The sequence below is a fragment of the Monodon monoceros genome, unplaced genomic scaffold, assembly GCF_005190385.1.
Source record: "Monodon monoceros isolate NGI ecotype Baffin Bay Population unplaced genomic scaffold, NGI_Narwhal_1 Super_Scaffold_11, whole genome shotgun sequence".
Lineage (NCBI taxonomy): Eukaryota > Metazoa > Chordata > Mammalia > Artiodactyla > Monodontidae > Monodon > Monodon monoceros.
In genome coordinates, this window is record NW_021703767.1 from 60197784 (window position 1) to 60215739 (window position 17956).

Here is a 17956-nt window from a genome sequence, read left to right on the forward strand (position 1 = left end):
ACTGAGCACTTATCATGTGTCAAGTACTGCTCTAGATGTTGGGAATACACCAGTGAACAAAACAGGAAAAATAAAACCTACCACCATGAAGCTTATGTTCTAATTGGGGAAGAGAGACAATGAACAAGCAAGTCAGAAAGACAGAGCAGGAGAAGGAGAAATGGTATACAAGAAATGAAAGATGGGTGTTGATACTTTTAAATTAATTGGGTGGTCAAAGGAGGCCTCACTGAGAAGACATTTGAGCAAAAAAGGGAAGGAAGTGAGGGAGTGAGCCATATGGCTATGTAAGGGAAAATTAATCTGTGCAGAGGGAAAACAAGTGCAAAGGCCCTAAGGCAGTAGAGTGTCTAGTGTATTGGAGAAACAGCATGGAGGTGGTATGGCTGGAGGAATGAGTAAAGGGAGAGTAGTTGGAGATGAGGTAGAAGAGGTAATGTAGGGATCAGGTTTAGAGCAGTGGTTCTAGAGCAGTGGGGGTGATCTTACTCCCCAGTGGACATCTGGCAATGTCTGGAGCCATTTGTGGTTATTACAACTGGGGAACTGGGTAGAGGCCAGGGATGTTGCTAAACATCCTACAATTCATAGGACAGGCCCCACAACAAAAATTATCTGGCCCAAAATATCAACAGTGTTGAGGTTGAAAACACTTTGTTTAGATAAGTCTTGCCAGCATTCTAGGTACTTTGGCTTTTACTCTGTATGTAATGGGAGGTTTTTGAGCAAAGAGGTAACATATTTTAAGAGCATCACTCTGACTACTATGTTAAAATAGACTATACGGGGACAAGCTCAGAAGCCAGAGACAACAGTTGGAGAGACAAATATCCAGAAAAGGGGTGATGATGGCCTAGACCTGAAGTGGAGGTAGTAGAAATGCTCAGATTCTAGAACATAATGTTTTGAGGTGGAGTTGACATGATTTGCTGATGGGCTGGATATGGGATGTGAGAGAAAAATCTGTAAGGGTTTTGGCTTAAGCAACTATAGAATGGAGATGTCATTTACCGAGATAGGGAAGACCAAGGGAGCAGCAGGTTTGGACGGAAGATCAGGAGTTCAGTATCAGATGAGTTGGGTTTGAGATGCTTATGAGACATCCAAATAGGGATGTCAAATAGGTATTGGCTATATCATCTGGATTTCAAGGGAGAGGTCCAAGCTGAAGAAATAAATGTGGGTGTTGTCAGCATACAGATGGTATTTAAAGCCATAGAAATGAATGAGATCGGCAAAGGAGGAAGGTAGATAGAGAATTGGTTCAAGGACTAATCCCTGAGGAACTCTAGTATTTAGGGGTTGAAGAGATAAGGCAGAACCAGGTAAGTAGACTAGGAAGGAGAGACCACTGAGGTAGGAGGAAAATCAAAGAGTGTGATATCATGGAAGCCAACTTCCATTTGGATTTCTTTCTTAGTGACATTCAGAAAATCTTCTTAATTATAGAGTTATGAGAGAAAATGTCTACTTTAGCATTACTTTCATCATTATCATACAGCTCTTATGGATAGGGCATGGGCGTTTCAAAGAAGAAAAATGTCTATTTCAGTATTATCTTCATCATTGTTATTATCATTATTGCACAGCTCTAAGGGAATGGAGTGTTTCCAAATACTAAATGATGCCAAGAGACATTTAACATAGATGGGAATGCATGATATGTAAAAATAGAAAAAAATGAATCAAGGTGATAGAAACTAAGTATAAAAAGTATGCTAGCGGGCTTCCCTGGCGGCGCAGTGGTTGAGAGTCTGCCTGCCGATGCAGGGGACGCAGGTTTGTGCCCCGGTCCGGGAGAATCCCATATGCCACGGAGCGGCTGGGCCCGTGAGCCATGGCTACCGGGTCTGCGCATTCGGAGCCTGTGCTCCGCAACGGGAGAGGCCACAGCGGTGAGAGGCCCGCGTACCACAAAAAAAAAAAAAAAAAAAAAAGTACACTAGCAACAGACACTACTGGCTTTCAGAGGAAGGTAGAGAAAGGGAGCAGATATTTACTGAGTAACCCTGTGTACAACAGTTCACATATTTATAATAAATTATGTGTAAAATAATTTGGATCTACTAAATGCCATTTATTAGTAAACAGAGGTATACTATGAAGTGCTTCGAAAGAACAAGGAAAGAGAACGTCTCTTGGAGGGTTCAACTGTAGTAACGCCTCATGTTGGATCAGAGGCTTGATGCCTACCTCAAAGCAGAGTTTCTCAAAGTACGTTCCCCAGAACACTAGTTCTTACTGAATATCAATAGACGGCTGATGAGAGGAGGAAAAAAGGATATAAACCTTTGAAACACATGTTCTATTCATACACGAGTACTTTCTAATGTGGATCATTAGTTTCTCAGGATATTAATATGTATTTCAAGATAAAAAGAGTTCAGGTTCTAGGAAGCTTGGAAAATGGGGTAAGTAAATATATATTTAACTACAGGACTTTTTGGAAACACTGAGTGGCTAAAGTTTAGTGTGTATTCCTATTGGTGGGGTGGGAGAAGGGGTGGGTAAGACATAGCCTTGCCAATTTCTGAATCAATCTCCTTTCTCCAACTCCAGTACCACCAACCACCCAAAACCAAGTGCCATTACAGCTCACAGAGACCACTGCAGTAGCCTCCCACTAGTCTCCCTTTTCCCTCTTTTTCTCCCCTATAATTCATTCTTCATATATTAAATAAATTATCCTACTACACCTCTGCTTAAAACCCTTCAGTGATGTCTAATCATACTCAGAATAAAATCTAAATTCTTTCACCAGGCCTATAAGGCCCTATGTGACACGTCCTCTGCTCACTCCTGCAAGCTCACTTTCATGGGGTAGCTGCAGCAACACTGGTCTTCCTTTAGTTACTCAAGCACACCAAGCTTGTACTTTAACTTTTTTGTTTTTTTAACATCTTTAATGGAGTATAATTGCTTTACAATGGTGTGTTAGTTTCTGCTTTATAACAAAGTGAAACAGCTATACATATACTTATATCCCCATATCTCCTCCCTCTTGCATCTCCCTCCCACCCTCCCTATCCCTCCCCTCTAGGTGGTCACAAAGCACTAAGCTGATCTCCCTGTGCTATGCTGCTGCTTCCCACTAGCTATCTATTTTACATATGGTAGTGTATATATGTACATGCCACTATCTCACTTCATCCCAGGTTACCCTTCCCACTCCTCATGTTCTCAACTCCATTCTCTACGTCTGCATCTTTATTCCTGTCCTGCCCCTAGGTTCTTCAGACTTTTTTTAAATTTAGATTCCATATATATGTTAGCATACAGGATTTGTTTTTCTCTTTCTGACTTACTTCACTCCGTATGACAGACTCTAGGACCACCCACCTCACTACAAATAACTCAATTTTGTTTCCCTTTATGGCTGAGTAATATTCCATTGTATATATGTGCCACATCTTCTTTATCCATTCATCTGTCGATGGACACTTAGGTTGCTTCCATGTCCTGGCTATTGTAAAGAGAGCTGCAATGAACATTGTGGTACATGACTCTTTTTGAATTATGGTTTTCTCAGGGTATATGCCCAGTAGTGGGATTGCTGGGTCATATGGTAGTTCTATTTTTAGTTTTTTAAGGAACCTCCACACTTTTCTGCATAGTGGCTGTATCAATTTACATTCCCACCAACAGTGCAAGAGGGTTCCCTTTTCTGCACACCCTCTCCAGCACATATTGCTTGTAGATTTTTTGATGATGGCCAATCTGACTGGTATGAGGTGATACCTCATTGTAGTTTTGATTTGCATTTCTCTAGTGATTACTGATGTTGAGCATCCTTTCACGTGTTTGTTGGCAATCTGTATATCTTCTTTGGAGAAACGTCTATTTAGGTCTTCTGCCTATTTTTGGATTGGGTTGTTTTTTTTTTTGATTTTGAACTGCATGAGCTGTTTGTAAATTTTGGAGTTTAATCCTTTGTCAGTTGCTTCATTTACAAATATTTTCACCCATTCTGAGGTTTGTATTTTCACCTTGTTTATGGTTTCCTTTGCTGTGCAAAAGCTTTTAAGTTTCATTAGGTCCCATTTGTTTATTTTTGTTTTTATTTCCATTTCTCTATGAGGTGGGTCAAAAAGGATCTTGCTGTGATTTATGTCAGTGTTCTACCTGTCTTCCTCTAAGAGTTTTGTAGTGTCTGGCCTTACATTTAGGTCTTTAATCCATTTTGAGTTTATTTTTGTGTATGGTGTTAAGGAGTGTTCTAATTTCATTCTTTTACATGTACCTGTCCAGTTTTCCCAGCACCACTTATTGAAGAGGCTGTCTTCTCCATCGTATATTCTTGCCTCCTTTATCAAAAAAAGGTGACCATATGTGTGTGGGTTTATCTCTGGGCTTTCTATCCTGTTCCATTGACCTATATTTCTGTTTTCGTGCCAGTACCATACTGTCTTGATTACTGTAGCTCTGTAGCATAGTCTGAAGCCTGGGAGCCTGATTCCTCCAGCTATGTTTTTCTTTCTCAAGATTGCTTTGGCTATTCGGACTCTTTTGTGTCTCCATACAAATTGTGAAATTTTTTGTTCTAGCTCTATGAAAATGCCATTGGTAGTAGTATAGGGATTGCATTGAATTTGTAGATTGCTTTGGGTAGTATAGTCATTTTCACAATGTTGATTCTTCCAATCCAAGAACATGGTATATGTCTCCAACTGTTTGCATCATCTTTAATTTCTTTCATCAGTGTCTTATAGTTTTCTACATACAGGTCTTTTTCCTCCTTCGTTCGGTTTACTCCTAGGTATTTTATTCTTTTAGTAGCAATGGTAAATGGGAGTGTTTCCTTAATTTCTCCTTCAGATTTTTCATCATTAGTGTATAGGAATGCAAGAGATTTCTGTACGTTAATTTTGTATCCTGCTACTTTATCAAATTCATTGATTAGCTCTAGTGGATTTCTGGTAGCAGCTTTAGGATTCTCTATGTATAGTATCATGTCATCTGCAAACAGTGACAGCTTTACTTCTTCTTTTCTGATTTGGATTACTTCTATTTCTTTTACTTCTCTGATTGCTGTGGCTAAAATTTCCAAAACTATGTTGAATAATAGTGGTGAGAGTGGACAACCTTGTCTTGTTCGGTTCCTGATCTTAGTGGAAATGGTTTCAGTTTTTCAGCATTGAGAACGATGTTGGCTGTGGGCTTGTCATATATGGCCTTTATTATGTTGAGGTAGGCTCCCTCTATGCCTACTTTCTGGAGGGCTTTTATCATAAATGGGTGTTGAATTTTGTCAAAAGCTCTTTTGCATCTATTGAGATGATCATATGGTTTTTATGCTTCAGTTTGTTACTATGGTGTATCACATTGATTGACTTGCATACACTGAAGAATCCTTGCATTCCTGGGATAAACCCCACTTGATCATGGTGTATGATCCTTTAAATGTGCTGTGTGATTCTGTTTGCTAGTATTTTGCATCTGTGTTCATCAGTGATATTGGCCTTTAGTTTTCTTTCTTTGCGACATCTTTGCCTACTTTTGATATCAGGGTGATGGTGGCCTCATAGAATGAGTTTGGGAGTGTTCCTCCCTCTGCTATATTTTGGAAGAGTTTGAGAAGGATAGGCATTAGCTCTTCTCTAAATGTTTGATAGAAGTCACCTGTGAAGCCATCTGGTCGTGGGCTTTTGTTTCTTGGAAGATTTTTAATCACAGTCTCAATTACAGTGTTTGTGATTGGTCTGTTTATATTTTCTATTTCTTCCTGGTTCAGTCTCAGAAGGTTGTGCTCTTCTAAGAATTTGTCCATTTCCTCCAGGTTGTCCATTTTAGTGGCATGTAGTTGCCTGTAGTAATCTCTCATGATCCTTTGTATTTCTGCAGTGTCAGTTGTTCCTTCTCCTTTTTCATTTCAATTCTATTGATTTAAGTCTTCTCCCTTTTTTTCTTGATGAGTCTGGCTAATGGTTTCTCAATTTTGTTTATCTTCTCAAAGAACCAGTTTTTAGTTTTATTGATCTCTGCTATTGTTTCCTTCATTTCTTTTTCATTTATTTCTGATCTGATCCTTATGATTTCTTTCCTTCTGCTAAATTTGAGGGGTTTTTGTTCTTCTTGCTCTAATTGCTTTAGGTGTAAGGTTAGGTTGTTTATTTGAGATGTTTCTTGTTTCTTGAGGTAGGATTGTATTGCTATAAATTTCCGTCTTAGAACTGCTTTTGTTGCATCTCATAGGTTTTGGGTCATCGTGTTTTCACTGTCATTTGTTTCTAGGTATTTTTTGATTTCCTCTTTGATTTCTTCAGTGATCTCTTGGTTATTTAGTAGTGTATTGTTTACCCTCTTTGTGTTTGCAGGTTTTACAGATTTTTTCCTGTAATTGATATCTAGTCTCATAGTGTTGTGGTCAGAAAAGTTACTTCATATGATTTCAATTTTCTTAAATTTACCAAGGCTTGATTTGTGACCCAAGATATGATCTATCCTGGAGAACGTTCCATGAGCACTTGAGAAGAAAGTGTATTATGTTGTTTTTGGTTGGAATGTCCTATACACATCAATTAAGTCCATCTTGTTTAATGCATCATTTAAAGCTTGTGTTTCATCATTTATTTTCATTTTGGATGATCTGTCCATTGGCGAAAGTGGGGTGCTAAAGTCCCCTACTATGATTGTGTTACTGTTGATTTCCCCTTTTATGGCTGTTAGCATTTACCTTATGTATGTGCTCCTATGTTGGGTGCATATATATTTACAATTGTTATACCTTCTTCTTGGATTGATCCCTTTATCATTATGTAGTGTACTTCTTTGTCTCTTGTAACAGTATTTAAAGTCTATTTTGTCTGATATGAGAATTGCTACTCTAGCCTTCTTTTGATTTCCATTTGCATGGAATATCTTTTTCCATCCCCTCACTTTCAGTCTGCATGTGTCCTTAGGGCTGAAGTGGGTCTCTTGTAGACAGCATATATACGGGTCTTGTTTTTGTATTCATTCAGCCAGTCTATGTCTTTTGGTGGGAGCATTTAATCCATTTACATTTAAGGCAGTTATCGATATGTATGTTCCAATTACCATTTTCTTAATTGTTTTGGGTTTGTTATTGTAGGTGTTTTCCTTCTCTTGTGTTTCCTGCCTAGAGAAGTTCCTTTAGCATTTGTTGTAAAGCTGGTTTGGTGGTGCTGAATTCTCTTAGCTTTTGCTTGTCTGTAAAGGTTTTAATTTCTCCGTCAAATATGAATGAGATCCTTGCTGGGCAGAGTAATCTTGGTTGTAGGTTTTTCCCTTTTATCACTTTAAATATGTCCTGCCACTCCCTTCTGGCTTGCAGAGTTTCTGCTGAAAGATCAGCTGTTAACCTTATGGGGATTCCCTTGTATGTTATTTGTTGTTTTTCCCTTGCTGCTTTTAATACTTTTTCTTTGTATTTAATTTATCATAGTTTGATTAATATGTGTCTTGGCGTGTTTCTCCTTGGATTTGTCCTGTATGGGACTCTCTGCTCTTCCTGGACTTGATTGATTATTTCCGTTCCCATATTAGGGAAGTTTTCAACTATAATCTCTTCAAATATTTTCTCAGTCCCTTTCTTTTTCTCCTCTTTTTCTGGGGCCCCTATAATTAGAACGTTGGTGCATTTAATGCTGTCCCAGAGGTGTCTGAGACTGTCTTCAGTTCTTTACATTTTTTTTTTCTTTATTCTGCTCTGCAGTAGTTATTTCCACTATTTTATCTTCCAGGTCACTTATCTGTTCTTCTTTCTCAGTTACTCTGCTATTGATTTCTTTTAGAGAATTTTTAATTTCATTTATTGTGTTGTTCATTGTTGTTTGTTTTCTCTTTAGTTCTTGTAGGTCCTTGTTAAACGTTTCTTGTATTTTCCACATTCTATTTCCAAGATTTTGGATCATCTTTCCTATCATTACTCTGAATTCTTTTTCAGGTAGACTGCCTATTTCCTCTTCATCTGTTTGGTCTGGTGGGTCTTTGCCTTGCTCCTTCATCTGCTGTGTGTTTCTCTGTCTTCTCATTTTGTTTAACTTCCTGTGTCTGGGGTCTTCTTTTTGCAGGCTGCAGGTTTGTAGTTCCCGTTGTTTCTGGTGTCTGCCCCCAGTGGCTAAGGTTGGTTCAGTGGGTTGTGTAGGCTTCCTGGTAGAGGGGACTGGTGTCTGTGTTCTGGTGGATGAGGCTGGATCTTGTCTTTCTGATGGGCAGGACCGCATCCAGTGATGTGTTTTGGGGTGTCTGTGACCTTATTATGATTTTAGGCAGCCTCTCTGCTAATGGGTGGGGTTGTGTTCCTGTCCTGCTACTTGTTTGGCATAGGGTGTCCAGCACTGTAGCTTGCTGGTCACTGAGTGGAGCTGGGTGTTAGTGTTGGGTTGGAGATTTCTGGGAGAGCTTTCACTGTTTGATATTCCATGGAGCCGGGAGGTCTCTGGTGGACCAATGTCCTGAACTTAGCTCTCCCGCCTCAGAGGCACAGGCCTGACATCTGGCTGGAGCACCAAGACAATGTCAGACATATGGCTCAGAAGAAAAAGTAGAAAAAAAGAAGGAAAGAAAGAAAAAATATAATAAAATAAACTTATTAAAATAAAAAATAATTTAAAAATTATTAGAAATAAAAAATTTTTTAAAAAAGAAAAAAAGAAAGAAGAGAGCAACCAAACCAAAAAACAAAGCCACCAATGAGAACCAGTGTTAAAAATTATACTAAAAACAAACAAACAAACAGAAATCTAGGACAAATGATAAAAGCAAAGCTATGAAGACAAAATCACAGAAAGAGGCATACACATACACACTCACAAAAAGAGAAAAAGGAAAAAAATATATATATATATATCTAAAAAGAAAAAAGGAAGAGAGCAACCAAATCAATAAAACAAATCTAACAATGATAATAAACTCTAAATACTAAACTACGATAAACATAAAACGAAAAACAAATTAGATGCAGAAAGTAAACTCCAAGTCTACAGTTGCTCCCAAAGTCCACCACCTCAATTTTGGGATGATTTGTTCTTTTCAGGTATTCCAGAGATGCAGGGTACATCAAGTTGATTGTGGAGATTTAACCTGATGCTCCTGAGGCTGCTGGGAGAAATTTCCCTTTTTCTTCTTTGTTCGGACAGCTCCTGGGGTTCAGCTTTGGATTTTGCCACACCTCTGCGTGTAGGCCGCCAAGGGCATATGTTTCCCGCTCAGACAGGACGGGATTAAAGTAGCAGTTGATTAGGGGGCTCTGGCTCACTCAGGCTTGGAGGAGGGAGAGGTTCAGAATGCAGGGTGAGCCTGCAGTGGCAGAGGCTAGCGTGATGTTGCAACAGCCTGAGGCGTGCCGTGTGTTCTCCTGGGGAAGTTGTCCCTGGATCTCAGGACCCTGGCATTGGTGGGCTGCACGGGCTCCCAGGAGGGGAGGTGTGGATAGTGATCTGTGCTTGCACACAGGCTTCTTGGGGGCTGCAGCAGCAGCCTTAGCATTTCATGCCCATCTCTGGGGTCTGCGCTGGTAGCCAAGGCTCGCGCCCATCTCTGGAGCTTGTTTAGGCAGTGCTCTGAATCTCCTCTCCTCGCGTACCCCAAAACAATGGTCTCTTGCCTCTTAGGCAGTTCTAGACTTTTTCCCGAACTCCCTCCCGGCTAGCTGTGGTGCACTAACCCCTTCAGACTGTGTTCACGCAGCCAACCCCAGTCCTCTCCCTGGGATGTGACCGAAGCCCAAGCCTCAGCTCCCAGCCCCCACCCACCCCGGCGGGTGAGCAGACAAGACTCTTGGGCTGGTGAGTGCTGGTCGGCACTGATCCTATGTGTGGGAATCTCTCTGCTTTGCCCTCCGCACCACTGTTGCTGCACTCTCCTCCGTGGCTCTGAAGCTTCCCCCCGCCAGCCCCCGTGTCTACCAGTGAAGGGGCTTGCTAGTGTGTGGGAACTTTTCCTCCTTCATAGATCCCTTCCCGAGGGGCAGGTCCTGTCCCTATCCTTTTGTCTCTGTTTATTCTTTTTTCTTTTGCCCTACCCAGGTACGTGGGCAGTTTCTTGCCTTTTGGGAGGTCTGAGGTCTTCTGCCAGCATTCAGTAGGTGTTCTGTAGGAGTTGTTCCACATGTAGATGCATTTCTGATGTATTTGTGGGGAGGAAGGTGATCTCCACGTCTTACTCCTCCGCCATCTTGAAGGTCTCTCTGTACTTTAATTCTTGATGCCACCTTTCCCACTGCCTGGGATGCTCTTCCTCCATCACAGCTCACCTGGCTCTTTCTTGTTATTCAGGTCCAAACTCGGATGACTTATCACTAACTGACCATTTAGTTTTCGTTTTATTTATTCCCACTCTAGAATGTATACTCCATGAAAGCAAGGACTTCATCTCTTGTTCATAACCTGCTCTTCCAGTGCCTAAAGTAGTACCTGGCACAGAGTAACAATTTAATATATATGTTGAATAAATGAAGAAACAATCTGAAAAACTGGAGACATAAATGATCCAAATGGAAATTGGCTTCCAGGACATGGCACCCTGGCTTTCCTCCTACCTCAGGGGCCTCTCCTTTCCAGTCTTCTTTGCTGGTCCCTCCTGATCTTTTCATCCCTAAACAGTGGAGTTCCTCACGGCATCAGTAACTAAAATACTGAATTCCAGAGGAGTAAATGTTTTGCGGAGGCAGGGAGGTGAGGTCAGCTTTAGACTCTCTTCATAAGGAACAAAGTTGATTTATAAACTAGTGGTCAGATTATCTATATGATAGTAGATCAAGTTAACAAGCTGCCCTCTGTGCCACAGGATTAATATCTTACACTTACTAGATAACTGTGTTATGTCAAAACTGCCTCTGGATGTGGTTCTACTTCAAGAGACAAAATAAGCCTTAAATGTAAACTGACTTGTAATATTGGAGTTAGAGTAAATTAGCTTCAGGGAAGTAGAAACAAAGAAAAATTAAGAACAAGAGAAAGAAAAGCTTTCATTTCATACTTTGAAATACATTATGAGTTACACTTTAGTAAGTTGTACTCCAAAGAATTGTTAACATCGCAGCAAAAAATGTATTCTCTTACCTTCTGCATAGACTTCATCATGATCCTCTATTTGCTCAGGTGTTTCCAAATCTACAATTTGGTTCCAAAGCCTTCTGGATAAATCTGAATTTCCAGCAGAAAATGCTTTTGAAACTGCAAATTCTGAAGCTTTCTCCACTCTCTTTAAAAAAAAGAAAAAATCCACTAAGATGACAGCTTTCTTCAGGGTTAAAGAATTTCTCTCAGATTTAAGAATCTGATTTTCTACCAACTACCAAGATACTTTCATTTTTCCATTTTTAAAGGAACTCTGAGGTTTAAACATCCACCCTAAATAATTTCATTCATTAAATATGCAATTAATTACAGTATTTTACCAAGTTTTAACAGGTGTTCACAATGTTTATATTTGAACAAAAGGTAATTTAAGCTTTAGATAACTTTTGTTTAGAGCATTAGTAATGGGATCCTGACACCTGGATATTTTATTTTAAAAAATATATAATATTTTATTAGTTTCCATGTCACTAGGACTTGCATATGAATATGAACCACAGGCAGGTAGCTACACTTCCTCAAATTACTACCTCTGAAAGGAACTTCCCATCATATATTAGGGAAACTGTAAGTTCAAAAAAAGTGGGATAAACAGAGTCATTGAACTGCAGTAATCAGGAATATTTTAACTCAACAGTGAGAATCTAGTAAAAGTATGGCCAAATTCACAGGAACGGGGAAGGGATTAGCAGAGGTGGTCAAACTCCTGGCATTTTGGTTTACCTGCATGGTATAAAAAGTGTATTTTACAATTAACCCCCGACTTCACCCCTCACCCCACAAGCTGGTTTTTCTCCATGCCTGTTGTGTTCCTAGCCTTCCAGCTCAGGTAGTGACAACTCTATTCTTTCAGTTCATCAGGACAAAAATCTTGGAGGCCTTCTTGAATCCACTCTCTGTTATCCCACACATAATCTGTCAGGAAATCTGTTGACTCTAATTTCAAAATATATCCAGAAGATGACCCCTTCTTGTTACCTCCAGGGCTATCAGCCTGGTCCAAGGCACCACCATCTCCTGACACGTTTTCTGGAGTAGTCTCCCACCGCAGCAGCCAGAGAAGCCCTTTTAAAATGAAAGCCGTCTCCTGTTAACTACACTCAAAACCCTTCAATGGTTCCCTAGCTCCCTCAGAACAAGTCGAAGTCCTCATGATGCACTCCGTGGTCCTCCAACATCAGGCCCTTTGTGAGCTCTCTAAGCTCGCTGGCCGCTCCTGCCACTGCTCACTCTACCTCAGCCACTCTGACTTCCTTGTTTATTCCTCCTTAAACGTGCCAAGTGCATTCCCACCTCAGCCTCTGTGCTTTCTTCCCCTCTGACTGCTCTCCTCCAGAAGGCTGTACTACTCTTTCCCTCCCCTCCTCAAGTCTTTACTCAAATGTCACCTTCGTAGCAAGGCCCGCTCTGACTACTCCTTAAAGAATTGTAAACACCCTCCTCCTGGCTCTCCCAGTTTCCCTCGGCAGTTCTGACTTTCTCTGTAGCACTTATGACCTTATAACATATTTTATCGTTTATCATCTCCCCTAACTCGAACATAAGCAGGGATTTTTGTCTTTTTCATGCGTGAAACCCCTAGCACCTAGAACAGTGCTTGGTATATAACAGATGCCCCATCAGTGTTTGTTAAAGAATGACTATGTTAAAGAGTTATTCAAAAAAGCCACACTTTCCCATAGTTCATGTTGTTGTCTGACCTATTTTGAAAATGATTTTTCCTCACGCCCTTCGTGGAAAGACTGGTAGTACAACTGTCAAAACCTGCCATGGGCTTTGCCTTTTAAACTCTCAAAGGTTTCGTATACTAAGTTTGAATTAGACAGAAGCACAGGAATAAAGTTGAAAAGGCAAGGGTAACTTGAAAAAGATGTAGAAAATAGAACATATGGGAAAAGATATGAATCAGAAGAAAAATGATCTAATCAGGGTTAGAGTCAAGAAAGTATCATTTACTCTTTATGAGGTCACTCTGGAGAGATCTGTTTCCCACATTATCTTTCCATATATGTCCCCCTCTTCCATTTTGAGTGAGTAGTCCACTCAAGTGGATTTGGAAATCTTGGTTCTAGAAGTTGTAACAGTTTAGGGTACATCCAGAGTTGGAATATATTAGGGAATAAAATCAGACAAGAAGACAGAGGAGTGAACAGAGAGGTATTAAGAGAAGCAAGAGGGGGGGCTTCCCTGGTGGCGCAGTGGTTGAGAGTCCGCCTGCCGATGCAGGGGACACGGGTTCGTGCCCCGGTCTGGGAAGATCCCACATGCCGCAGAGCGGCTAGGCCCGTGAGCCATGGCCACTAAGCCTGCGCGTCCGGAGCCTGTGCTCCGCGACGGGAGAGGCCACAACAGTGAGAGGCCTGCATACCGCGAAAAAAAAAAAAAGAGAAGCAAGAGGAAACAGTGTCACGAAAAAGTAATGGAGGAGAGAATTTCTGGAATAAAAAAGTGATAACTAGAATAAAAAAATGTTAACTGTATCAAACAGACCTGAAAAAGTCTGAGGACAAAGAACGGACCACTGGATTTACTCAGGAAGTCATTTATGACAACTTTCTGTGGAGTGGTAAGAAGTAGAAACTGAAGGAAAATAATTTTGGACACAAGAGGATAATAAAAACACAAAGGCAAGGAGTCCAGGCTATACATCCAAAGATACTGGAAAGGAAAAAGAAATAGTATGGCAATCAGAATGGACTGCATGGTGAAATGAGAACTTCTTGATTTTTTTCTAGATGGGAGATTTGAGGGTATAATGGAGAAAGAGCTACTGCAGAAGTTTTAGAGGAATGATAAAATCTAACCAAGTCAAGCTGGCTGACAGCAGCATGAAAGAGGAAAATGGTGCAGACAAGTCACAGCAGAATTTTATCCTTTTATTTTACCCAAATCTTCCCCTCTGGAGGAGACGGTGACTAAATGTCCAATTAAGCCCTGCAAAGGCTTGGCATTCTGACTTTCAACACTGACACGCAAGCTGAGCCTGATGGAGACTGAGAAGTGGGCTTCCTAGAGGTCAGCCTCCATGACAGTGGACCCATTTTATTGTCTTCTAAGTCAGGCCTTCTGCAGGAGCCAGGAAGCTTCCCTGGCCCCATTTATATGAGCGCCCCACGCCATGAGCTTCCACTGCATCCTTAATTCTCCCAAAAATTTAAAGTAAGTTGTTTAGCCCCCCACTGGACTATAAACTCTGGGAGGGCAGAAACTGTACCTGCCCCATGCACTGTTTTACTTCCAGTGCCCAACACAGTGGGCTAGTACTTGGCAGGAACTTAATAAATACTGGCTGGATGAAAAAATGGTTAACAGTGATTATATCTGTCCTAGGTTCCACCCGGCCTGGTGCTCATAATGCCTGTCAATTTTGATAAGTAATAACTCTTCAAAATACTACCAAGCAGAAGGATATTTTCCCAGGAAGGTACTGCATGATTTTGAAACAGGTGGTGCACAAATGAGTATGGCAAGTTGCCAAAAGGACAATCGGAGGCACGCACCAGAAGTGGTTTAATGGTACTTTCAACTTAAATGGTACTTGGACTCAAAAATATACGTCTCAGGCCTGGAAGAGACCTCAGAGGTTATCTAACACAATCCACCACCATCCGCCACCCCCACTAAACGCTCAAACATATTCCTCATTAGTCCTAACATTAAGTGACCACTTAGAACCCACTTGAATACCTCTAGTGATAGAAAATCCATCTGTTTATAAGAATGCCCACTCCATTTTTGGATTGCTTTAGTTACTAGAAGATTCTTACTTGTGATGCATGCATAGCTTTTACATATTGTATTGGTCCCACAGGTCAATGTAACTACAGTACGTTCTTTCCAATTATCTGGGGAAAGCCACAATGTCCTCTCCTAAGGCTTCTCCTCCCCTCCTCCTTTAATCCTCTTCAGATGATCCTCATGGCATTTGAAAGGGATGTCTACCTGTTATCTTGTCATTCATGCTTTTATAGAAGCCACAAAATCATGAAAATGTACTATAGTACAAAACTAAGGCAACATATATAGTCACATGGGAAGGAAAACAGCAAAATATATGCAAAATGGAGACCTATTAGTATTCCTATTCCATCCGACTATGTGTGACTCTTAATTCTCTTTCTATCTTAATTATGAAATATCCTTACCTTAATCCAGTGTTCCACATTGTCAGGGTCAAACACAGGCTGTAGATAATATATACAGAATATTAGTACCCAGCAATGTATCTATCAACTTTGCCATTTTAATTTGTCTTTCTGGTTGAAGCCTGTGGACAAGCGTCCTTTAGTCTTTCCCCAAAGCATTGCATTAGAAAGTTCAGCAACAAAAAAAATACAGAATGCTGGTAGGATGAAGAAAACACGAAGCCTTCTCTGGAACGACTTCTGACTGCTTTATCTCTTACTTAGGCCCATCTCCAGATTCTGATTTAATTGGTCTGGGGTAGGGCCCATGTGTCAGTATTTTTTTAAAGTTCCCCAGGGTTAAGAGCCAAGACAGAGGAATGCTACATATAATATTGCTTATAAAAACCCAAATAAGCACTGATTAATTAGCCAGGTTATCCAAGTGTCATGGAAGCAAATCTGCTTGGAGAAAGGTGTGCGCCTCTCCCCAGACCCCTCTTTTCATGAGTAACTTGTATTTGCCTAGAGCAAGGATATTGTTTGGTCCAATAAGAAATGGGGGGTAGAGTGAGGGATAACCAATCTTCCACTGTTTTACAGAGCAAAAATAAGGCAGAAATCACATAAATTTCTACCCAGGTCAGTCAGATATTAATCTGAAATTAGAAATCAGACCAGTAGGATACCTGCTTTCTTCACTCTCTGTTAAGTCTCAGAAGTTTGCAGAATTCCCTCTAATAGCAACTTAACAAATAGAGGTATTTGCTTTGCTAATAATTCAGGTGGGTTTTTCAATAAATAAGGGAATATCTAAACGAGCATGCTGACACATACAGGAGGGAAAGGTATAATACTATCCTTCACTTATATAACACTTCCCCTACAAAGCACCTTACAGATAACTAATTAATGCAGCTGTACTGCTGAATAATTTTGTGGCTGCAACAAAGAAACAGCTGATCCTATTCAAACACAATTGAACCTCAAGGATCTCTTGTTTTTTACCTTTCTATCCTCTAGGTAGTAACAATGAGCACTAGCAGCAAAAACTTTCCTTTTGGGGTCCCCAAAACTGTCCCCAGTTTTTACCTTTCATCATCAAGTTTATACCCATAACCTACTTTGGATCCAATCTATTATGGGACTGGTACAACAGGAGCAGACTCTGTTTCCAAGTCTCTTTAATGCTCCAGTCTGCACACTCCAGCATCTGGCGCAAGATATTCACCAAGTAAAGTATGTCCAGTGCATTATTTAGCTGGTATATTTAGAATAACCTGCAAGCACAATTGCCTAGGGGCCACAGAAACACCACATGTCTACCGAATATTTTTTAAGGAGGGGTAACTTAAGGGTGAAAACAGCTGTAAGCTGAGAAGTCCTCCATTTGGTACTCCCATTTACATTTAAAGCATTCATTTTTGTGACTGTTAAAAAAAGTAGTCTGTGGGGCTTCCCTGGTGGTGCAGTGGTTGAGAATCCGCCTGCCAGTGCAGGGGACACGGGTTCGAGCCATGCTCCGGGAAGATCCCACATGCCGCAGAGCAGCTAAGCCCATGCGCCACAACTACTGAGCCTGCACTCTAGATCCCGCAAGCTACAACTACTGAAGCCCAAGCACCTAGAGCCCGCGCTCCACAACAAGAGAAGCCACTGCAATGAGAAGCCCGGGAACTGCAACGAAGAGTAGCCCCCTGTCGCCACAACTAGAGAAAAGCCCGCGCGCAGCAACGAAGACCCAACGCAGCCAAAAATAAAGAAATTTTTTAAAAAAAGTAGTCTGTGTAAAGCACACTCCGTGTGACTGTGACTTTTCACATGTCATTTACACGTTTCAAGTTTACAGTGGGGTTATCAGTTTTCCATGTCTTTGGATGCTAATGCATCAAGGAAGGTGGCAAAAATAAAGAGGATCTATTTTTTGATTGTTTCTACAATTTAGATTTTCAAGTGAATCAAGTATTGATATAGTCAATATCCACTTGCATTTCTGAGTTCATTTTAGATACTTTATGTAAAACTAGAAGGGGAGGAATATGAGGCCGAGGACTTAAGGTGAAGATCTTACCCCTCCAACAAAGAAGTTTCCTATGATTTGCAAAACATTAAAAAAAAAAAAAAAAGAAAAAGAAGAATGAAAGAAAAGAAAAGAAAAAGAAATGAAACCGTGTGGGAACTTCCCTAAAACCAGGAGTGGTGGGGAGCCGGGATAGCTCTCGAATTCTCTTCACCGGGGTGGGCACTATCAAGACTCTCCGGTTTTCGAGAAAAGCGTTAGATGGAAACAGTTCTTCCACGACGCTGCCCATCAAAGCCGTAAGGTAACCAAGCCCCAAAGTTCCTAGGCCCCCTTCACTTAGCGCAGTGCTGGCTCTCAGTGGGTCATGGCAGGAGCGGACCAGGTAATGATGCCCCTGGGGCAAGAGGGAGGACGCGCAGGTGGGGCTGCGGCTGGCCTTAGGGCCGGTCCCCGCCTCCCCTCCCCTCTCCTCTCCAAGAGCTCCCGATAGGAATGGATCACCTTGGTGAGACTCGGCTTCCTTGTAAACTGTTTCCATCCATTCAGCCCCGACCTCTCCCTTGAGGAGGTCCTTTCCTGGGGCGCTAGAAGCATTTTCCAGGCTCAGGGCCGGACTTCGGCCAAAGCCGAAACAACCGCTCCTTTGCCTAGACTGCTTCCGGGTCTCCCTGGGAGTTGTAGTTCCTCTGCCCACAAAGACTGCAGGTGTGGGGCGCCGTCGAACCACCACTCCCAGGAGGCTTTGCGCAGGCGGAAACGTGTGTGCTCAG

At 41.3% G+C, this 17956-nt stretch overlaps 1 protein-coding gene across 8 annotated transcripts in view; it reads right to left on the reverse strand.

The window, feature by feature from the left end:
• CCDC191 (coiled-coil domain containing 191) overlaps positions 1–17927 on the reverse strand; it is a 103605-nt gene extending 85678 nt beyond the window's left edge. For 4 of the 8 annotated variants that reach the window (XM_029214467.1, XM_029214463.1, XM_029214461.1 and 1 more), the window contains exons 1-4: positions 17688–17826; positions 15185–15223; positions 12018–12104; positions 11022–11163 (exon numbers count right to left, since the gene is read on the reverse strand). In XM_029214467.1, coding sequence (XP_029070300.1) covers positions 11022–11163; positions 12018–12104; positions 15185–15223; positions 17688–17780 — 361 coding nt within the window. In that variant the 5' untranslated portion in view covers positions 17781–17826. Of the gene's footprint in view, positions 1–11021; positions 11164–12017; positions 12105–15184; positions 15224–17687 lie in introns of all 8 variants that reach the window. The other 4 variants (XM_029214464.1, XM_029214462.1, XM_029214466.1 and 1 more) reach the window with 4 other exon arrangements.
• Positions 17928–17956: the final 29 nt, after the last annotated feature.